Source organism: Erythrolamprus reginae, chromosome 1 (assembly GCF_031021105.1).
Source record: "Erythrolamprus reginae isolate rEryReg1 chromosome 1, rEryReg1.hap1, whole genome shotgun sequence".
Classification (NCBI taxonomy): domain Eukaryota; kingdom Metazoa; phylum Chordata; class Lepidosauria; order Squamata; family Dipsadidae; genus Erythrolamprus; species Erythrolamprus reginae.
The window spans coordinates 199,986,389-200,010,938 of NC_091950.1; the positions used below are offsets into that span (position 1 = coordinate 199,986,389).

General features: G+C 38.0%; 1 protein-coding gene across 3 annotated transcripts in view; it reads right to left on the bottom strand.

Annotated features, from left to right (window-relative positions):
• Positions 1-7,680: 7,680 nt before the first annotated feature.
• Positions 7,681-24,550, bottom strand: part of LOC139156372 (calcitonin gene-related peptide type 1 receptor-like) — a 103,850-nt gene continuing 86,980 nt past the window's right edge. For all 3 annotated transcript variants that reach the window (XM_070731905.1, XM_070731906.1, XM_070731907.1), the window contains 5 exons: positions 19,032-19,092; positions 18,846-18,912; positions 13,451-13,669; positions 12,387-12,428; positions 7,681-10,014 (listed from right to left, as the gene is read on the bottom strand). In XM_070731905.1, the coding sequence (XP_070588006.1) occupies positions 9,790-10,014; positions 12,387-12,428; positions 13,451-13,669; positions 18,846-18,912; positions 19,032-19,092 (614 nt within the window). In that variant the 3' untranslated portion in view covers positions 7,681-9,789. The remainder of the gene's footprint in view (positions 10,015-12,386; positions 12,429-13,450; positions 13,670-18,845; positions 18,913-19,031; positions 19,093-24,550) is intronic.

Below are 24,550 nucleotides of genomic sequence, written 5' to 3' on the forward strand. Positions count from 1 at the left end.
ATGGCGGCCGAGCAGCACCCAAGAAGTGTCTGCTCAGGCACCAGGTCCGGGCGAAAAGGCTCTCTTCCCGGCCTGCTGTCCCTTAAATAGGGCCAGCAGGCCACGCCCGGACCCGACGTCATGCCCAGCCACGTGGGCAGGGCCTTCTCGGCCGAAATCTCGCATCGCGAGATTTCGGCCGAAACCAAGATGGCGGCCGCCATCGGGAGGGCCCGAGTCTGCCGGCCCTCCAGCAAAAGCGCCGGGAAGCCGGTGAGTCGGCCGGCGATAATCTCATGGTTGAAATGGTTGAACACTGGGTCCTTGGCGCTCACTGAGTTCCTTTGGTTTTTTGCAGATGTTTCATTACCCAAACTGGGTAACATCACCAGATCTTAGACAGTTTGGGTAATGAGACCTGTGCAAGAAAGCAACCAAGCTCAGACACCGCCAAGTACCCCTCATGGGTGAGTTTTCCATAACAGTCTTTGTTTCACATCTGTAACATGAACACTGGTAGGAATATAAACAGTTGTTTTATTGTCAGCTCTTTTCTGTCTGATTCAAAGTTAACTGCACTTGCTAGTAACATTAGTATAAGGTTTCACATAAGGTTTCAGATAAGATAAGTTTCAGATAAGGAAATGCCAAGATTGAATCTGAGATCTTTGGCACACAAGTAACTGTTCTATTCTGCACAATAATAATAACAGTACAACTCACAAGGTTGTTGTGAAGTTTTCTGAGAAATACTGTGCACATAGGCCCTGTAAAAGGGCTAAAAAAATAATTACATAACTGATTTGCAGTATTTGCTTCCTCCTATAAAATAGGCCACTGAGAATATATACAAATTTTGATTTCATAAAAAATGAAATTGATTTATTAGCATGAAATACATTCCAAATTGTCTTGTTCCATTTTTTAAAGCATAGGAATGTTTCCAAAAAGTAATCTTACAACATATATCTTAATGTCTTAATATCTCATACAATTTTTCAGAATATTGTGACTCAGAATGAGCAAAGACACATTAGTCAGGCTATGCGCAAATGCCAAAACTAGTAACAGCTTCTTGTTCGGCTTTGCTGTTTTGTTTTGTTTTTTAAAATAGAGGGGGAAAGCTAGAACCTCAGTTGAAGTTCACCATTTTATTTTTTCTGGCATTGTCGAATACTGTCCTGGGGATATGACAAGTCAAAGAGTGTAGTTTCTTTGAAAATATACTTCAATAACAAAAGGTTAAAGTAGCTCTCTAGCAAGAAAACAAATGTCACAATCATTTAAAAATAAACTATTTTAAAAAAAAGATTTTGCATGTAACTCAGATAATTATTCACTTTAAATGTATATTCAGCCTTATTTAATAAACAGCTTGTTTAAATAGTTTTCATGATTGTTTTCCTTTCAACATTAGGTCCAATACTATAATTTGTAAAGCTTTTTTGGGGGTGGGTGGGAAGGATTTGGCTGTTATTAAATATGATGGAAACGATGAATTTCTCAAAGGACTGGAGGCTTGTGCAGCTGCCTTACTTTTCTCTCTGTTGTCCTCTCTTTCATTTTAGAATAAGCTCTCTAAGGCAGACCTGTGGTTTCCCATATCGCAATTATCTGTCAAAGGAAGGTGCCCTGAAGTAACTCCTCCATGTAACATTAAAATAAAATTAAAAAACAGAATTGGAAAACTGAGGGGAGTATAGTAGACAAACCACAGCAGCAGCCGAAGGCAGCTCATGATACCAAAATAAATTCAGAAAATATCATCTGAAGAATATGAAGATAAATTCAAAATCAATTGAACAATAATCTGTAAAAATAAATACTTTTTGTATAAAAGAAGAAAACTGAAACAAATATAAATCAAAAATAAATACACAAACATGCAGATTTTGGCACAATATGTAAACCAAGAGAGAAGCTCAGAGGGAAAGTACAGTATTTCTTATAGAAACTGAATTAAAATTATTGTGTGAATTATCTGATTTAGCCCAGGAGGAAATGATGAGCTCACTTGATGAGATCTAAATGTTTCATTTCTGCTGGACCTCCTAGGTTTTCTGTGAAGTTGACGATAGCTGTGGCTGGTGCTCTTTCAGATTTCAGCTAAAGCAGTAATTATTTCTGATTTATTTCAGTGTGATTTCTTCTTCCACTGCAGAAATATAATCTTCATCCACCATGAATGTATTATCTATTTCATTAAATGATTCAAGATTCATATTATTCCCACAGTCCCTAGATAGCATGATGTTTCTTTCCAGTTTTATGAAGATGATCTTGCCCTCCAACACATTTGGAATCAGTTCTTTTTGTTTTTGTTTTAAGTACAAGAATAAGCAGATTTTTTATTATCAGTGAATAACATCATCCAATGAATAGCAAATAAATCATGTCTAAGGACTTTGGCTTATAAAGATGCTGTCAGATTAATTATGAAGGAGTAGACATTTGACATTTTAGCATTGCATTGGCATCAAAACATGAACACAAACTTTTATTGATCTTGTCATAAAGAAGTATCAAAATTATAATTTTATGGAGCGGCCAGGGCAGTTTTGTCTAGTTAATAGTTCTACGTGCCACAGAGAATAGAATATATTTCCGCTCTGTCAATTTTTCCCCACATTTCCCACCAGAACTTTCGCCAGTACTTGGAACAAAAATCGTACAATTGTTCCCAACATATTAAAAGAACAATAGTTACAATAAGGAAAGATGCTACAGATTTGTCTTCCTGTGAGGCTTGGAATAAAGTAGTCTGAATACCAGAAAGAACAATGCTTGGGAAATGTAAAGGGTGTACCTAAAATTTTGAATGAAACTAGCTTAGCAATTTCCTCTCTGTGGGGAAGTCTAGGAGATGTTATTCTACCGGGAAAACAGAACAGAATTCCCAACAGTCAGTCAGTCAGTAGTCAATCAATCAATCAATCAATCAATCAATCAATCAATCAATCAATCAATCAATCAATCAATCAATCAACCAGTCTATCTGTCTGTCTGTTTGTCTATCCACCCATCCACCCACCCATCTACCTACCTACCTACCAAAATGTAAGGTGCTGAATTTACTTCTTGCAAATTTGAATTATTAAGGATAGATGAGTAGAGGGAAGCAAAATTCTTCCTCTTCTTAATCTATGAGGCCCTCTCATTTAAAAAGTTCTGCACAAATCTGAATGCAGCTCGCATTTTAAAAAATGATTTAAAACCCCCCAAACTTAGATATTTGATATTATCAGTTCTCAGAAAGAAAATTAAAGAAGAAAATCCACTACAAATGCCAAGCTCTTGTGAAAATCCACTTTAGTTTAATGTTTGCTTTTCCAACAGCCAATAGACTAGCCAAAGTAACCAAGGGATACTTTCTATTCATTAGCATTTTCTCATTTCTATAATTTAGAACAGTAGAATTTTACATTTCTCCTTTTTATCTGGCATTTATCATACTGTGTCAAAAGAAACAACAAATTACATCCTCATGCCAAAAATAGCACATCACTGTGAATTGCCAAAAAGGCTGACTTATCCAAGCAATCAGTTGTATTTCACATTTTAAAAAGGCCATTGATCAAAAAGTGATTTCCACAAAGAAACTGAATCATTTTTAAAAATCAGATTTGCCCTATTTTTACTTTAAGAAGCTTGAAACTACATTTAACAGAGAGAAGGGGTGAAAATCTGTAGCAGAAATTTTGAATAGTTTGGAGAACCGGTAAATACCACCTCTGGCTGGCCCCAGAATGGGGTGGCAAAGGAGATTTTGCAATATCCTTACCCTGGAGTGGGGTGGGAATAGAGATTTTGCAGTAATCTTCCCCTGCCACACCCACCAGGTCATGCCCACCAAGCCACACCATGCCCACCAAGCAACATCCACAGAACAGTTGTAAAAAAATAATTGGATTTCACCACTGCTCAGTTACCTAATTCAATTACATCAAACAGACAAGGAGATCTGATTAGCTAGAGTAGATGGATTGTCGCTATAAAATGTAAGTAACCACTGATAGCAAGGCTGTTTGAAACTGGCTACCTTTGTTCACTCTGTTTTCATTGAAATTCAATAGAATGTGCGTTGTTGTGTGTTAGTGTGGTTCAAACTACAACAGCACTGGAAATGAAAAAGTTGAGACACTGTGATGCTTAAATTTTATGCTTGGGATTGATGTTTCTTTGAAGCTCACACTCTCTTTTCACCCAGTTTATAAAACTCTTATCTTGGGTACCTCTAAATAAAGAGATTTTTATTACAACAAAGTAAGATCTCCACTATTGCACCCACTGGGCTCTGGTTTTAATCAGAATTCTATTTATTCTACCAAGGCAATGCTGCAGTTGTATGTTATGGCTCCAAAATCTTTATTGGCTGCCAGTGTCCTACAACTTTTTGAATGTAGTTGCTGGATTAATTTTCACAGCTGCTACTCTACTGTATGAAATATGTGGTGTGTAGTGTGTGTGTGTTCAATCATAGGGACTATGTTTAATTCATTAACTTATTTTGGTTTTGATCTCACCTTAAAAACCTCATTCCCTATTTACTGTAGGGCAGCCAGCCCAATATCACAATTGAAAATCTGGTTCTCATCATATGAATATAAGATTGCCTGTATCTTTTGGGTTTTAAAAATAAATTTATAGAGTAAATATTGAGAAATCCCAAATCCCAACATGATCTTTTAATAACAACAGGCACATTTTGCCTCATTTTGTATATGTATACTGGAAAATCCTTGCTCCGTGGTACTGTCTTGAAGCATAAATACTTGGAAAACAAATGAGGGAAATTGCCGAAATTTGGGGAGAGGAAACCCCATTCATGAAAAATGTCATCTCCCTACTTTTTAACAATCCCCACTGTCAGTCATTTCTACCACATCCTACTGTATTCATCAACATCCTTCAATGTTTAAGAACGGTTTGACAATGCAGTTGCAATGCAAGGAAGAACACACAGTAAATCTTCTATTGCCTTTCAACTTTGCAATCTTCTATTGCCTTTCAACTTCATATCTTTGGATACAACCCATTCATATTATCCTGCCTCTTCAATTTTTTTCAACACAGAATATTGTTTGAATTACAACACTTGTAAAATGAAAATGAAACAGTCTGCACGTTGATAACTACTGATGATGATAGTAAAACTAAAAGAAGACCAAGAATCACCCAGATGTTGAGGCTCTAGAAAGGTTACAGAGAAGACCAACCAAGATGATTAGGGGACTGGATGTTAAAATATACAAGGAACCGTTGCTGAATTGGGTACGTCTAGTTTAATGAAAAGGACTAGAGGTGTTATGATAACAGTCTTCCATTATCTGAGGGCCTGCCTCTAAGAAGAGGGAATCAACCTATTCTCCAAAGCCAGGATAAGAAGCAATAGATGGAAACTAACCAAGGAGAGAATCAACCTATAACTAAAAAGAAATTTCCTGGCAGTTAGAACAGTTTATCAATGGAATGACTTGCCTCCAGAGGTTGTGGGAAAAACTGGAAATTTTAAAGAATAGATTGGACAACAATTTGTCTGAAACATTATAGGGTTTCCTGCCGAACAGGGGGTTAGACTGGAATACTTCCAAGTTCCCTTCCAAATTTGTAATTCTCTTATTCTAGGAAACCTGAGGAAATTGTGCTTTTTGCTTATTCTAGGAATCCTGAGGAAATTGTCCTTTGTTCATAAACTGACCTCATTTTCAAAACAAAAACCAGAAATGTTCATTCATTTGAAGTAAAATCATGCAACGTTAAGAATTATTATTATTAGATACTAAAAGTAAAATAAATGCCTTTCTGCTTTATTCTCTTGCATGGTTTCAATGTCAAATTCTTATAAAACCTTTCAATTATAGTCTGAAATGCCAAAGAGCCGTCTTTTATAGTAATATTGATTGATTGATTGATTGATTGGATTTATATGCCCCCTTTCTCCGAGAACTCGGGGTGATATGTATAAAATAATAAACCATTTATAGTATTTATTATTTGCATCAAGTGCACAACAGCTACTTATGCTAGGTTCAAATAATTAAAGGTTTGGTTTATTCAAATTTATTCTTTGTCCAACATGCTCTGCTGACAGATATGCTTGAATAAGCTATCTGAGAGGGAACATTTTCATCATTTTGTTTCCATTCAAATGTAATGCTTTCAGACTTATGACAGCACACAAGTAAATTATTAACGTTTGGGGCAAGAAACAGTTAATAGATCCGTTTCCATTGTTTGCTATGAAATAAATGTTTCAGCTGCATGCATTGGTGTTCCAAATGATCTTCTTAAAACAGTGCCTTGCTCATTAATTTAAAAAAATAGTCTCAGTAAGTGGTTTAGCTGTAGCAAGTCTGTTCTGAATTGTCTTCAGATTTGTGCCAACCAAAATGACGCGACACTGTAATCTGTAGGAAAGATGATATCCTAGAACAGGATGTCAAACTGGCCAGATACATCACTTGCGAGCCATGCCCACCCCAGCTCTGCAAAGGCAAAAAAACTGTCATGAAAGTCACATGACGTGACACCATGAGTTTGACACCCGCGTCCTAGAAGATTACAACTTCTCAGAAGTTATCTTCTCCTACTTCATAGAGATGAAGTTACCATACCTATAACAAGAAGAGAAAAAGAAAAAAACCAGAACATGAGTACTTGGTTTTTCATGATGCAACTCTAAAAACAGATGGAAGAAGCATGTATTAGAATCAAAACACTACATTTGGTTGTGCAGGTTGGATCCAGATGTGATTCCAGATGTCAGCACATTGGACTTACTTTATGCAAGTAACATTAGAAGTCCAAATCCATTTTTTGAAAATATGATTTCTCTGACCTGCATTGTGTTATGCAGTTTTGCTTGTTACATTCTTTTTAGCCTTGGATTGAAGATGTGGAACGGACTTTCAAGGGTAGCGGGTTGCTGTTGTCATTGGATTCCGCTCTGTTTTGTTTCTGAGATGCAGCACATAATTATCCACTTAGATTTGGTTTGAAGGATAAAAGTTAACAATATTGTTTAAAAAAAATATCTTTTCCTAAGAAAATATTTTTGTAGCTTAAAAAAAAATAAAAATAAAATCATAGCCTGGACACAACCTTGATTGCAGTTGTGTTTTTCAAAACAAAGAGATGTGTCTGAAAATGTAATGCCATCATCAGCAATTATAATACCCCAATAAATGTAGTCCACTGTCCATGCAATGAAAAAAAATATAAGCCTTTACCAACTGTCACCTAAATTTGCCCATAGGATTATTGATAATAAAATCATCATTCTTTTTAAGTGGTTGGCTTTCTATATCAATTTTAGAACATGCCCCAAGAGCCTCAATCACCCATATGGTTAAACAAGAACTGTTTAATGGCTAAGTCGACAGAGGAAGCTAACTTGAAATGAAATCAGCTACCTTATAGCCTTAGTTGGAGGTAAACCCAGATAAAGCAGTTCTGAAGGCATCCCAAATATTAGCCAAACAACAGTTACTTGGTTGCAAAATGACAATTAGTGTGTATCTCTGAGAAAAGAGGAAATCCACATGCTTCACAATACATGGAGAGAGATTCTGCTGAAGATGAAGCCGCCTTGGACATTTTGTTCATTTATTTGGGGCATCGGAAGAACTTCAGTTATGTGCATGCATGATCAACTTGACAATTCTTGTGATTTCAAATTAAATTACAGTCAAGATGTTCTTATGAGTTTTGAATGAGTTTTATTTCACCTAACTTCATGTGCTCCTGCATCTTTATTTTGCTATTCAGTATACAAGATTTATCTTCCTTAAAAAAAAAAAAAGAATGTTTCACAAAAGCATGGGATAAAGTTCTTACCAACTTCTTTGAAAAGTTCTTACCAACTTCCTTGAAAGACATTTATCTTATTTATATCTTGCACAGTTCTGGATCAGTTAAAAATATAGCAACAGTGATTTTATCTATCTGGTGAATCACTTCTGTGTCTATATAAAGGCAGAAGAATAAAACCTGAGCACCACAAACCAGTTCTCCTATGCAAACCAGAAGAGGCTTCACTTCAGCGGGCTACAGCTACAATATTGCAAACAACTAAGATGGCCACAAATCCTGCTGACTTCGTTTGGCTTCCATGTTTGCGGATAAGAGTAGAGGACACTTTGTTAATGTAAAGTGCTAACTGTAGCCTCTGAAGGATTCTCTATAAGATCCAATAGGATCTGGGACATTTCACCCATTTTCTACAAATGAACAAAGTGAAGAAAGACAGCCCCCCCCCCAAAAAAAAATCAAAGGACTCCTGTTGGAAATCTGCCAGTACAACAATATTTTTTTTGCTAATTTCACTTTGTCAACTCCTCTTGAACTGGCCCTGGAGGGCTCCCTAATGATCCAGAGGAGATTAGTAGACACAGGGCTGTAAAAAGGAAAAATAATTTGCCCTTCTTTCCCTTCCCTCCAGTCATCAGTGGAAGGAAAAAAATGCACTTTTCTCATTAGCTCTTTTTTTAAAAGTTGAAGTCTAAACAACCCTACTTGTGCTTGGCCAACATCTATATGTTTGAGGCCAAAAGATTAACTCTGTTAGGTGTCTGAACTGGGATGCCCAGTATGATTAGACCATTAGACATTTGGCCTTTGCTCACCCCGCTAGGAACAACTCATTTCTTGCTAGGATATTGAGTGAAAATGTCTGTATCTGTGAAGGTTATAGTGGGATATGATCAACGTTGTTTATAAGTGTTCCACATTCTGGCTATCGGGATCATGGAGCCCCTGTGGGTATGCTATTTCTGTTACTGAACACCATCTTCTAATAATGATTACTCTCACCTAAGGTTCCCACTCAGATAAAAAGGGTATGAGCCTTATCATTCCACTTTGCTTTCTAGAAGGCTCAGATGTTGCACTGTCTTCTGTTGTTCTTATTAAAGCATCTGCCCAATCAGAGAAGCCTATTGGCACCTAATTTCTTTACTGAATACAAATCAACCACCAACACTGCCATAATACCTTCAAAACATGTCCTGAAAAAATACAGAGAGAGAGAGAGGGAGAGAGAGAGAGAGGGAGGGAGGAAGGAAGAGAGAGGAAGCCTACAGATGCACAGAAAATCCACCTTGTCATCACAGGAACCTAAGGGAAGAGGCATATTTGAAAATGTTGACCTTCATATGTTACTAAATTTGAATCCACTTTATTTAGAATATTGCAGATTGGTTTGTATCCATCTTTGTCAGATATAGAAGTTGCACAGTCAATCCAAAAAATGTTTTGCATTTAGTGATTTTTTTCCCCTTCCGGATTTAGACTGTGGTTGTTGGTTGCATTTAAGACAACAGAATGTGATAAATAGCGTATATACAAGTTTTGAAGCAACAAAATGGCTGCAAAATGACAACCCAGTCAAGATACAAACTGCTGAAAAAATACAGAACTTTCTTTGATTCCCTTCATACAAAATAAATTGCCCAATTTGTCTACACAGTAGAAGTTGAAGAGGCAAAATTTATCTATCTCCAGATATATTCATATGCAGAAAACATATATACAAGTACTGATCTAACTGGGGCATGATTGATCCCATTAAAATCCCAACCAGCATCTTTCTGAATGTTTTAAATCCAGAGGTTGAAGCTTAACATTCCAATGATTGGGTGTCATTAGCTCCAGTATATCAGCATTCACATGTGATTAATGCATGTGGGCATAATAAACAAATTGAAACTCATTGCATTCTTCAAGAACAGCCATTTCTGCCAAAAGTCACTGCTGCTCAGGGAGCCATCTATTTGAAATAACATATTGGTGAGAACTGACAGTCTTCTGTAATCACCCATACAGCTTTTCAGGTTTAAAAGCAACATTTTCCATCTCGTTAAAGCTTTTTCCATTTAAGTATTCACTGGGGCAGTCATGGTTAAAACTGAAGCTTTGGCCATCAGTGAAGGAGGAAGAAACTGTATAAGAAGCTGACCGGAGACCATCGGAGTGGGCATAACTATGTTCAAACTGGAGCCAGAACTGATTCCAGTGCCTCCGTAGGACAGACTGTACCTATTTTAGAAAAAAATATAAAAAAATAAGAGAAGTTAAAGGGAGGAAATACTGGGATTTATTTTCTTTCTCATCTACTCTGGATCAATAATCGCATATCATTGGTCAAGATTCAAGTCTATTGAACTCCCCCCCTTCCAATGACATAGAAGGAAGAACACAGCACTGAGCAGCTAAGTTATATAAAGACAAGAAAAGATATCTCAAAAAGTCAAGGTATAAGCGGAAAACATATACAATGACCTCATTTTTAGATGGTTCATTTGGTCACTTGAATAATTTAATGCTATACAAATTGTGGACGTAAGCTTTCTTTTTTAGCATTAATAGCTATTAAATATTGATTTATACTTATATTTCTACTTTCCATTTCCACTGCACTGAGGCCTGAATTCTGTAATGGGGGTTTACTCTGCTTAAGAACTTTATGGCCCCAGATTTACCCAAAATACCATTAATTGAATTTTAGTTGATCCCAATTCTGTAATAACAAAAAGAGCCTTTGATTTAGGTACTTAAAGACATAGAAATGTGTATGCAATGACTGTCATTTTGAATAACAGGAAAATGTTACAAAATATTTTCCAAAATAGTAGCTGTGTTAAATTGTTGCAAGAACAGTAAATAATCTCCAGGCAGCACAAAAAGATTAACACATGTATTATGCAATAACCTTTTATGGAATATGGCCCACCTGATTACTTCTAACAATTCTCATTGTTATAATTAGCGTTGAAATTGTTGGCTTGCAAGGAAGAATCTGTGGTTGAAAGACTGTTTTGAGAATCCACATATATCTCTCTGAACAAGTATAAGGTTGGAGAGATTACCTATGTATGTAATACACTACTGATAAAGTTTAGATGCTCAGCAGTGTGCGATACACTATATTTTTTTGGCTTAATCCTGCAGGAATTTTCAGTTGATAAATCTGATTTATATTTCCATCAAGCTGGTGGAAAAACTGTTTCCTGAATAGAGTTCACCTTGGTTAAAAATATGTTGGCTAATACAAATGAAGCCACAATAAGGTCTGGATTTGTTTACCCATTTCTTTGGAAGGATGTTCTGTTGTACAATAGTTTCCGTTCATACAATGTGGTAAGCCACCTGTGCAACAGGAAGTTTGATTTACTAGAGGCCTTGATGAAATGTGAATGGAATTCATAGCATCTAAGAAACAGTTGATAGCAGAAGAGAAAGACTGCAAATCTGCTTTGTTAAAAATTAAGGGATGTTTAAGGGAACCTTGCGGCTCAAATTAATCAGCTCCCAATCAGTGTTTCCCCATTCCTGATAATTATTTAGGGAAACAACAATTTTCTGTCAGGAATCATAAAGATTTATACTTTGAAAATTAATCAATACGTTGTAATGGTCTTGTGCTGGGGTGGTGCAGTGGTTAGAGTGCAGCACTGAAGGCTACTTCAGCTAACTGCTAGCTGTAGTTCAGCAGATCAAATCTTACCACTGGCTCAAGGTTGACTCAGCCTTCCATCTTTCCAAAGTGGGTAAAATGATGAACCAGATTGTTGGGGGCAATATGCTGATTCTGTAAATTGCTTAGAGAGGGCTGTAAGAGCACTATGAAGCAGTATATAAGTCTAAATTCTATTGGTATTACTATTGTAGTTTGAAACCATCAAACTATATCTGCAAAATCAGCCATGTTTACGTTTCATAGAAACATAGAAACATAGAACACTGATGGCAGAAATAGACCTCATGGTCCATCTAGTCTGCCCTTATACTATTTCCTGTATTTTATCTTACAATGGATATATGTTTATCCCAGGCATGTTTAAATTCAGTTACTGTGGATAATTCTGGCTTAAATTTATTTAGTTATTTTGTTTTTACTTGCAATAAGTTTATTATATTTGGTGCTTATATTTTAGAAAGACGTTGTTTCCCTTTTCAGCTACAGAAAAGAAATTATTCCAAAGAGAAAGTTCAGTGTGACTCATTGAAAGATATAGTGCAGTGGTGTCAAACTGGTGGCTCACGGGCCTGATGTGTCACACACACGCTACGCCCACTCCAGATCTACAAATGGGAAAATCATTATTAAATGTCATGTAATGGTAATGTGATGCAATGTTTGACACCCGTGGTATAGTGCATTTTATGTGTGAAAATGACTAAAATAGTAATGGAAGGAGGTAAAGATGGTTAATAGTTAATGGAAGACAATCTTCTTAAAATTCCAGGAAAGATGAAGGATTATTTAAGTTTGATCTGGAACCATCCTAAATGCTTTTTCTTTACTACTATTATCTCTATTTACTTTTGGAATCTTGAACACAGCTAGGTTTCAAAGCAGCAATTCAACTCATTCATACAAAAATAAATATATAATTGAATTACCATACCTCTCCATTAAAAAAACAGAAAATTGTTGCCACCAGCAAACCCTGCAGAATAAAACAAGAAATTATTACTTGCCTTACATATGTTTGTATTTATTTATTTATTTAATTTGACTTCTACGCCGACTCAGGGCGGCTTACAACAGTATGAAAAGTTACAAATAACAGCAGCAATAAAAAGATGTCAAGGAAAAAGACTAATTTCTAAAATCGTAATTAAAACTAAGACAATTAACTTGCATACATAATTAGTCATTCAAACCAATTTGATAAATGAATGATATTATAACCCAAACCAGGCATATTCTCTGAAGCCATTCCATGGCTATGCTTTTAGCAGATGCCTGAACTGCAACTCATGCCATTCCAGAGTAACCTTAATTATCAAGAATACTTTGGAGAAAGAGTGGCAGGCAGCTGGAAGCCAGTGGGGTTTTCAGGTCATACATATCATTTGATTTAATATTCATTGATCCATCCTAGTTAAATCAACTTAAATAGGACTGAAACAAGAAGATTCTAAAATATCTCCCCAGAAATGATATCTTTCATGCACTAGTTTCTCTGCTGGCTGCAGCTTTGATGTTATTTGCTCTAATGTGAAAATTGTACTTCTCTTTCTAATAATTTCACTTGGCTTTACTTTGGATTTTGTGGCTATTCTATAGCAAAATGTTACAGACTTTGCATTGGGTCATGTGGCTATTCCATAGTCAAATGTTTCTGGCTATGAAAACAGATCTTAGAAGGAGTTAAAGTTAACTACAAAGTTTAGAAGGAACTCACGCATGATTGTAAAAGGCCAGGCTATAAAAAAGAGTTTTACTCCCTTTTCATATCTTTAGAAAAACTGATCCTGAAGGCAAAAAAAATGTGAAGGACTTGTTCCCTTTCATTCTTGCATTGTCTTTTAGTTCTCAATAGGAGAAATCGGAGGAAAACAAATATTGTACTAAAATATGTATTTGGGGCTTCCAATTGCTGCTTGAATAAGAAATCAATTAATTTAATCATTTTGTATAGGTTCCAAGCACCAAAAATTCCCAACACTTCCAGATTTTTGATACCTGATAATGCATCAGAATATGCGTCACATATTTGAAAATCTCTATAGCAACACGACCTTGGGGCTGCCATGGGACCAGCACAAATTCGATGCCGAGTAGGGGCACCAATATGAGGGTGGCTCTGACTGCCTTCATGTAGAGATTGGATTCCGCCTGATGGGTGACTTTTAACTTTGTGATTAGAACACGGACAATGTTCAACAGGAAGAAGAGATTCACCTGCAAAGGGAAAGAAGAGCATTCTATGAAAGTTTATAATTTGAGCAGGGGGTTGGACTAGATGTCCTATAAGGTCCTTTCCAACTCTGTTAATCTGTAAAAAACTGACTTACAACCGTTTTTCTCAGTGATGACCATTGCTGCATCCCCATGGTCATGTGATCAAAATTAGGACACTTGGCAAGTATCTCATAATTATGGTGGTCCCTCTCTCTCCTCCAAATACAAAATAGTCATCAGAATTTGAGCCTTTTGACTCACAGCTGTAGCGTGAAACTATTTTAAGAGCAAGCTCCAGGAAAATAGAATTAAAAAAACCCTATGTCTCCCAAAGAAAAGCAATTCTGGTTCTCTAAATTAGGCTGAAGGAGGCTCCTTCCTGGAACCAGGAAGTAGACCATCAAAAGACCATAACAGCCATAGCCAATGTCACATATGTGATCACCATTCATTTCTATGAGTATTGGTTACCTAAGCTGTGACAATCATTTAATCATTCAAACTTCAATTCCTCTGATATTTGCCAGGTTCTCTACCAATCATCAGTTAAGAGGGACGTTACTGTAATCCATTTCTTTCTTTGGAAATAAAGTTGTCTTGTCAGGGAAAAAAATAAAGGGAAATGATGATTGTAGAAAGCATCCTGTGGAGGAAATGGCAAGATACAAGTTGGCTAATATGGTTGCTGATGAATGAGGACTGTGAGAATAGCCACTAGTGAAACAAATACAATTCTATTCTAAGCTAACTGTTTCATAAGAACCCTTATTACAGAAAAACTCCAATGATGAAGGCAAAACAGAAACATTGGTCTACTAATATAAACTTTTACATTCATTCTTGGCCTGAAATCCTGGAACAAATTCCATTAAATATAATGGAACTTACATTGCATTTGTTACTACTCTTTTGAAAGCAGATCTGTCAATGTTTACATCCTTTCATGATATTCATTGCCCCTTTCCATACCTTTTCCAATCATCATCATCTTCTTCTTTTAATGAACTCATAATCTTTTGCGGGGTGGAGTCTTGGCAACTGAATGGAACTAGCAAAGTGTTTGCTGGCCGGATGCCCTTCCTGTCACCAATGCTGAGTTTTGTTCAGCAGATATATTCTCATTGAGCCCAAAGAAATATCTGCCTCTATCAAACTCACAGCCTCCTGTGTGAGGCCGAAGCCATCGGTTGATTTGGAGACTGGCAAGAGCTCTTGTGAGGCGAGAGCACTACCTCTAGGCACTGCAACTTTTCCAATACTGTAATATTATATAACTCTTCAGTGGGTGCCCAGAATTACAGGAAATTTTCAAGAATACAACTGTATCAATTTATATATGCGACTTACCACTACTCATGATAATTTTTCGGATGTTTTTATACTACGGGAAGCCAAAATGACATCCAGTATTCAGTATTAGCAATAGCAATAGCATTTAGACTTATATACCGCTTCTCAATGCTTCACAGCCCTCTCTAAGTGGTTTGCAGAGTCAGTATATATTGCCTCCAACAATCTGAGTCCTCATTTTACCTGCCTCGGTAGGATGGAAGGCTGAGTCAACCTTGAGCATGGTGAGATTCCATCTGCCAAACTGCTGGCAGCTGGTGATCAGCAAAAGTAGCCTGCAGTACTGCACTCTAACCACTGCACCACCATGGCTCTTAAATTAAGTATTAAAACCAGTGATTAGGCAACAAGTGGTTTTCATTTGGTTTCTTTCCTAATGAACACAAACAACAGCTGAGGCCAGAATCTGATTAGGAAAGTGCTTGTTTCCCAAACATGTGAAAGGTAGAAATCTCACAAGGCACTTGGACGACTGTCCTGACTTCAGGCATTTATTTTTTTCAGAAGACAAGCAGTTGCTAGTAAGGAGAACTCCTTGTTCAAGCTGAGAAAATTGAGAAAATATGAGAAAATTGTTTATGGGACTTTGGCACACTTCTTGTGAATGCCACTCCCCAATGAGTTCCAGCCAAGACCTTTGCTGTGAGTATCTGCAGTGTCTACTGCGTCAGCCAAGATAGCTTTTTTCCCTATTTCTCCACAGTTTTCCTTTTTCTTCAGAGATCTCTCTTTTTTTTGTAATTATTATTTCATCACCTATGGCTTTGGCGGGTATTTAGAAGGTTATGGTGTTACAATGGCTAAGGTTGGCAGTGCTGCTCCTACTGTTTTCCATTACCGCGTTTTCTATCTTTCTGCAGTTCCCCCAAACTGTTTCCTGCTTTGAAAAGACCTCATGAAGCTATTCTCTCAGGCTCCCTTCACTGAGGATGAAAAGTGGAAAAGCTAGGAAGGCCACAGAGTATTGGAGATATATATATATTTACAATGAAAGTTGTAGCTGAAATTGAAGCCATCCCCAAAACAAGAGATTTGCCTGTCCCTCGCCCACCAACCACTTTGTTTTTGCAAGCAAGGCTGGGGAGGAAAAAACCCTGAACATCTGTTGAGCATGAATATGAATGGTAACCATAGAACTCCTAAGCATCACAGTGCTGCTATTGCATAACTAAATCAGCTTGACAGGAGTCAGGGGAGACTGGTGGAAACAGCCCCGCTCAGCAGGTACATTATCAGGCTTGCTGGAGTAACGTATCCTGCTCCATGCTAACGTCAATCTCTCCCAGGGGCTCAATAGTACAGAAACTCAACTCTTTAGATTCCAACCATTGAAACAGACTATCAGATCACAGAGATCGAACACCGACACATTTCACAACATTCACAAGAAATCCCTACCCTCAAATCAGGGGCGGGTTCCTAATTTTTTTTACTACCATTCTGTGGGCGTGGCTTATGTTATGTATGAGTGAACTTGCTGGCCATGTGACTGTGTGGAGTGGCTTGCTGGCCATGTGCCTGGGTGTGGGGTGGCTTGCTGGTCACATATTAGTTATTTCAGAGATGTTACTACTATTTTTGCTATTTTATATCTTGCATACAAAGTGTGTGTTACACATGGCAGCACAGCAAACCTTTATATGCAGAAAATGCTGTAGTTAAAAGACAAGCAAGTCTCATATAGCATTTTTGGTTCCAGTAATGGATTCCTTAGATGATTAAAAGTGTTAAAAGAACAGTACCTTTTAACAGTCCTCAATATTTTCAACTAAGGAATAATGGTATAAAACTCTATAAAATTAACAGTATAAAAGGTTATACTTTCAGAAAGCTTTGGGAAGCTTTAGGCAAAAGTAAAGGAAAAGTGTCAAATGTGAGCTTCTTATTATTTTCAAGTGAAGGGCCGGGGGAAATTCTTAAATGTCAGGTTTTCAGTTTTTCCAGGCAAGCAGGCAGTTGACTAAGCAGCTTTCAACAGGATGCAGGAAGAGAAGAAGGCAGAAAGAAACTTTCAGGACTTGCTCAGAGTTTGACATGCACAACACACTTCCACTGGATGTGGTGTAGAAACTGAGACTTTTGAGAAGGATCCTCATCTGAATCCTTAGCTTGGATGGAGCATGGGTCGATGTGGGACATACTCACTGGTTTGTGGGTTGCATATTCAATGGGATAGCCACCTCGTCTTCTTCTATCTATCTATTCTGGTCTATCGAGAGAGTCACCTTCATCCATGGTGCTCAGTCCCTCAGCTAGAAGCAGTGGCTACGGAGGTGAGGAGGGAAGCTCTTGGCAATATTGGCAGCGATGCCGCTGCTGCTCTTGAAAAACAGTAGTGCTGCGGCTAGCATCTCCTTGGATATCTCTGCAGGGACAGGCCTGGAGGCCATTATGTATGAGCCAAGGGTCTTCCCATAGCCTGGGCTCATTAAAGGTAGGAAGGGGTGGAAAGAGCTGGATGGTGGTGGCCAAGGCTGGCAGTGAAGAGGGGAGCTTGGCAGAGGTTGTAGAAGTGGGGGGACATTACCCACCCTCCAACAAAGCTCCCCGCAGGAGGAACAACAAGACCGCAGTGGGAACAGAGATAGCTACTGTCACACACACACACATCCAGCAGCCTGAAACATGCAAAGGTGCCTCAGATCACTGCTGCGCATTAAGGGCTTCTTGGGCTAGTGAGGTGAGAAGAATAGAGATAGCTCCTGCTGCCTATTCTGCCCCCTTTCACCAGCCTGAAACATGCGAAAATACCTGGGATCATCACTGGGCATTTGGGGCTTCTCGGGTTGCTGGGGGGGGGGAAAGGTAATGGAGATAGCTCCCCCCCCTCAGAATGTGTGACAATACCTGGGATCATCGCTGGGCATTCGGGGCTTCTGGAGCTGCCTGGGAGTGGGGAAATGGAGATATTTCCTACCACCTGTTCTGCCCCATCCATCAGCAGCCTGAAATGTGTGAAGACACCTAGGATCATTGCTGTGCATTCAGGGCTTCTCAGGCTGCTGAGCGGGGGACAGGCGCAGGAGCTATCTCTGTTCCCCACCCTCTCAGCAGCCTGAGAAGCCCAGAATGTGCAAAGATGCTTGGGGTCATTGCTGCACATTTGGGGCTTCTCAGGTGGCTGAGGTGGGGGGAATGGAGATAGCTCCTGCTCCATCCTCCCTCCCAGCAGTCCGAGAAGTCCAGAACGTGTGAAGATGCTTAGAATGATCGCTGAGCATTTGGAGCTTCTAGGACTGCTGAGAGGGGCAAACCAGAGATAGCTTCTGCCACTGGTTCCATCAACCACCCCCCCGGACCCCAGGAAGCCCAGAACATGCCTGGGATCATCGAATGGGGAAAAACATTCAGGCTGGAGCCCCCTAGAAGAACTACCACCACGGTCTTGATGCTCCTGCTCCCACCCCTTCTCTGCCTTTAATGAAACAGCCTGCGGCTGAGAGGAGGTGGCCAAGAGGCATATGGGAGGAGAGAGGTGGGGGAGAGCATGCCGTTCTCCATCTTCACCTCTCAGCAGGGAAGGGAGGGAATCAATGTACCTGGGCTGTCTGAGGCACAAATAGGAACAATGGGAGAGCCGCGCTCGGACTCAAGTCAGTTCCTGATGTTGGGGGGGGGGGCATGATGGTGAAATCACCAGTGGGCTGCCACTACTGGGAGGAACCCACCTCTGTCTCAAATGTAGGTGACCACATTCAATGTACTTTTTGTGTAGCCTATATCCATTTAAATAAAAGATGAACAGTCCTTCCAGAATGAGAAAGCATAAAACCAAGTATGTTCTTTAAAAAAGAAAAGAAGAGAAACTGTCTTTAAAGGTTCATACCAAAAGAGCCACGCAAATAGGACCATGGACGATGTACAGCAGATGAGTCTCTGAACTGATCCAGCACCTGCAGAATATTAAAACAAAAGCAAAAAAAAAAGTTAAAGAAGAATAATTTTGTCCTCTTTTTTGTAAGAGACTTTTTAAAAAAAAATAGAAACTCATTCAAAGACAGGAGTGACTTACTTGTCATCGAAATATAAGCTTCTGGCTACAGCATGTATGCAGGAAGGTATCAATGGGAATCCTGTGAAGAGCAAATGGTGGGTTTTTTACTGAGACGTTTCAACTTTGGGAGTGCAGAAGCAAGAGGTTGTACGGCCTTTGCCAGGATTCTCACAAGGATCACTAGGAAATACCACCTTTCCCTCCCAGCAATTGGGAGACCTCGCAATTAGAGAAAGGAGCTTCTATTGACTGGCAGCAGAAGGCAGTGTGATGGAAGAATCTTCCCATCTGCAATGGAAGAACCCTCAGAAGGGTCTTTTTAATGCCTTAATCTTGTACCTTCTTCCTCTATCTCTTATTGCCTAGGCCCCAATTCCCCTTTCCTTATGGGACTAATTGCTTTTGACTAAAAAAACACTCATGTAAAAACAGGGAAGAGCTACCAAAAGTTTTTACTACCTCACTGTGGGTGTGGCTTATACAGGACGCCCTGCATTTTCTTTCAACATCTTTCAGTGCAAATTGGGTGATCTGGGGTGGAGCTTCATTTTTGCTATCCCACTGCGTACACCCCCCCCCCCAGGCAGTAACCTACCGCTTTGTAAAAATATAATTAAATAAACGTGTATTGCGTTTCTAGTCACTCAACCACCCTTTTCAAATATATTAACCATTATGTATCTTCAGAATAATAGGCTGCTTTTGTGTCAGGCATCTCATCATGCAGCTTCCTTCATTCTGGATACCTAGCTATTGGAATACCCAACAGTCTGTGAACCCCGACTGAAGGAACAGTTTTCAGCAGGAAAATTTTAAAGGTGTAGGTTTTTATACTTATATATCAAAAACAAATCAAGAAAAAAGAGTGGGGAGAAAAGGGGGTTCTCTTAATCTTTAAGGACAGCAAGGTGCCCTTAGCATATTGCTGTCCTGTTCCCCCATACCGTTCCCTTCCTCCCAGTCCCAAGGATCACAACACAGCACCATAATCACATACATTGTGTTCATTATGAGATTTAGATGCAAAACTTAGTGAGATAGTATATACTTTGGAAGCTCTCAAATTAAGTCCTTAGTATCTGAGATTAAAAAGTTCAGGGATTGGGAGTTTTTCAACCAACCCTTATGCATGGCTACAGGTTCTTATGTTCCTATTCCTTTGTTACAATACAAGCATCAGAGCCAATTCACAGGTAGATAAAATTACTGGCAGTGGGACAAAGGTGGAAAACTGCCATTCTTGGAAATGCTTTCTTTGAATTACATTGTCAGCTGTGGTACCAAGACAGGGTCATTACTATAAGACTGATGCCCATTTCAACAGGTACTGAAAATTATCTACAAAAAGAACCAACTAACAATACAAGCTGTATGTCTATGGAGATTCTCAGTCATCCAGGTCATGGTTGTCCCAAAGGTGTTTTTTCAAGAAGCAACTGGACTTTCTTGTTTTTTCTGTGAAGACATTTCACTTCTCACCCAGAGCTGAAGAAGCTTCTTGGATGAGAAGTTAAACATCTTCAAAGAAAAAACAGAAAGTCCAGTTGCCTCTTGAAAAACACCTTTTGGAACAATATAGGATGTAGTTTATCAAAACATATGTAAATGTAGTTTATTAAAACATATAATAAATCTGCTGATCTTTAAGGGGTTATATAGTTTTTGTGGGTTTTGTTTTTCACTGGCTCTTCTGAATTTTGGGCATTTCCTTATCAGTTATTTCTACAGTTGCATCTTCTGGCTACTTTACTCTATGGATGTAAAGGGAAGATAAGACTACTTTTCTACACTTTCAATATAAGATTAATGTTGTATAGTATATAATCTGATTTTCAAACAGTTAATTGACCATGGACCATTCAGAAGCATATTGCCTAATATATGGCAGTGCAATTTTTTCCCCTAGAACTTTCTCTTAAAAAGGGAAGATTGGAGAATGGATGAAGATGATACAGTTGGGTCAGTGATGGCCAACCAAAGAGGCAGTCACCATGACCATTTTAAAAGCCGGTGAGTCTATTTCCCTCCCTCAAGGAGGAATTAACCACCCCACAACTCCTATCACTAGTTCTACCTCAGGGCCTTAATCAACTCAGGGCCTTAATCAACTGTATCATAGGTATGTACAGAGCTATCACAATATCATCATCTTTTTTTTTTTTGCTATTGTCCAAGCATGGTTATCCAGAGCTCTTCATACATGGACAATTTCCATTTTTTTTTAAAAAAAAAATACAATTTAACATCAAGTAAGCATTGTAACCATTTGACTTTGTTCCATGAGCCTGATTAGAAAGAGTTTGCTTGGAAATAGTCTTGTCAGGAAAGCTAAAAAACTATTTCTGTTTAGGAAATGAAAGACTATTGTTTGTTAAGCTTCCAATGCTTCTGCAACTAATTCTAACATTGAACAAACCTTCAGTCGGCTAAATAAGTTTGTTTTAGTTACTTTGCCATTAAGATATAATTTTAGCCAGATGTTAAAGCTCCTTGCACCTTTAATCCATTCATAAGCACACGAACTCTCCAAGTTTTCAGAGGGAGGCCACTAAATTCATGCATCCAGGCAAACATTCTAAGTGCTTTGTTGGAACCCAGCCCATGAAAGTTGACCACAACCATCTTTTCCCTTACCACCAGCCTTGTTTTCAAGCCAGTTTCATCAGAAGAGAAAGCAAGAAAGCACAAGTGGCTTGAGACCAAGTTTTTCTACTCAACTGATGTGGCAAGGGAATTATGAGTATTGCATCAGTAAAACATCTCAACATTTGACGCAATACTGGCAGTATAGAAATTCCCAAAGAAGTAGTAGACAATATATATAGAGAGACAATATATATAGTAGACAATGTACATATACATTTATATATATACATGTTTTATAAATGTACATATACATTTATATATAATATGTTTTCGTAGATTCTCACAGGTACAGATATGAAGGTCTTGGCATATTCGGGTTTCTTCCCATGTAAGTTTCAGAGATTTCTGGCGGCATTTCGATGAGGTCCCACTCTTCATCTTCAGGCTGGTGCTTTTGTCCTTGTGCTAGGGCAAACAGCCAGAAGATGACGAGTGGGACCTTATTGAAACTGTCCTTTTCATGTTGTTTTAGTTTTAGATAATGTTTTAGTCTTAGATAATGTTTGACTTCTTTTTATCGTTTTGTATCTATTTATATTGTAAGCCGCCCTGAGTCCTTCAGGATTGGGTGGCATAGAAGTCGAATGAATAATAATAATACATAATGATAGATAGATAGATAGATAGATAGATAGATAGATAGATAGGATAGAGATAGATAGATAGGTAGGTAGGTAGGTAGATAGATAGATAGATAGATAGATAGGATAGAGATAGATAGATAGGTAGATAGATAGATAGATAGATAGATAGATAGATAGATAGATAGATAGATAGATAGTGTACACACACACACACACACACACACACACAGGCTGGATGTCAGGTAGTTTACTCTGACCCTCAGGTTAGCTGAAATTACAGTTAGGTAGATACAAACCATTCTTGGTGCCTGCTCCTTTTCATTTTATCATCATTTATATTCATATTTTAATTATGTATATTTTAACCGTCTATATTTTAATTATATTTCACATCTGTTAGTTGCCCTTTTGGATGAAAAAATGGGTATGAATCAACTCAGCCAGTAAATAATTAAAATGTCCACAAGAATATTTTGGAGTATAGGGTTTTAAATTCAGATTTCTGATATTTTCCAACTCTGACTAGCTTCATCAAGTTAGTCTTGATGAGTCTTCGGAAAGGGGCGGCATACAAATCCAAATAATAAAATAAATAAATAAATAATCAATCCAATCTCATGGTGAAAGTAGATTTCAGGATGTGTATACAGGAGCTTATTACCTGCCTGTTCAAATTTCTCGGCTAGCCTTGTGATACAACAGCATCATGTGACTAGGAGTGCAAAATGGTAAAAACAGCAGGTATGGTTTCTTGGAGACAGCCACAGTTGCTCTCAAAATGCTGTCAAAATCTCATTTGAATTAAAGCAGCAACTGGCAGAAATGTGTTGGGTGGAATTCTCCACCGCAAATAGTTACTGAAGAATATTCTGGGAGAATATGTCCACACATCTGGAGGACATCGAATTTAGGAGAAGGCTAATTTTTTGCTTATTTGTTTTGTTTTATCATAAAAGGTAAAATACAAAACAGCAAAACAAACTAAGGCTAATTTTCTAAAGAAAATTTTCTCCTAATGGCTGATCCTACAGATATGTCCTCTATATATATATACACATTCATGTGAAATGAAAATAATCAAGACATTTCAAGAACTGGTTTGGAATTATATAAATCTGCATTGGATACTTTTACACTAGCAGAAATAGCTGTAAGTTTAACACACACACACACACACACACATAAACACACACACGGTTGATTTGTTTATAATTTATCGCACCACAGTTACCACTAATTACGGTAATAAGTTGAGTTGATGCCCATAGAGAATTAGAATCAACCTTAGCAATACATATGCTTTAATATAGAACAATTTATTTTTATAATACTGGCATTTGAAGCTATAAATCCAACTTGATTTAAGCCTTAATTCACCTAATTAAAGTGACATTAAAATGTCTCTGTACATGGGTCTCCATAAATTAAATCCCTCTGTTAGATCCACATTTAATGGATTGTTAATAGTTCTTAAAACAAGCATGTGTTATGAAAGAATAAAAATTGATCCCAGAAGCTACATAGCATCCAACACCCTTGATTTAAATAGTAGGCTCAAATCTAAATTACTCATTTTAAAAGCTTATGGTCATAATAACACTGCACAAGGTAGGCCTGTATTTATTAGCATAATTTTGTCTGTAACAAAGGTGGTTATTAGGAGGTTCCAATATCAAGAAAAATACCAGAGTCCTGTCCAACCCCAGAAATTATGTCTAGTCTTTGTCTCCCTGACAGGAGACCTTTTTAAGTATCATCCCTTCTTCTGGTATTAACTGTTCTTCTAATGCTGCCTCCTTCCTCCTATTTTTGTTGCCTGGGTCTACCACCTCTAATTTTCCACTTTCTTCCAAATTAATTGCTATGGATTAGCTTCTAGGAATGTTTGTTATCTCTTATACCTCTTAATTTTAATCTGTTTTCTTCCCTCTCCTCAACGGAACTCTGAAGTATTGAAGCTTATCATGTTCCCTCATGATGCCACAAGCACAGAGATCACCTCTTACATGACCCGAAATAATTCCTTTCCTATTATTTGCATACACTTTTAGCTAAATCTAGAAATCATTCCTAAATGCCTATAATATTTGATGATTAATCGCCATATCTGTTTTTCTAAAGAAGCGTTTTCAGTTGGAAAGAGCCTTTACGTGATTGGGGAAGAGAGTCAGAATAGAGAGAGATGGCACAGACTAGAATACATAACATGTTTGGAGTCTAAGATGCAAAACTGAACTTGAAATAAGCATCTTTAGTCAGCTAAAGTGATGGACCCCAGATGCATTAGCAACACATAAACAATCGCAA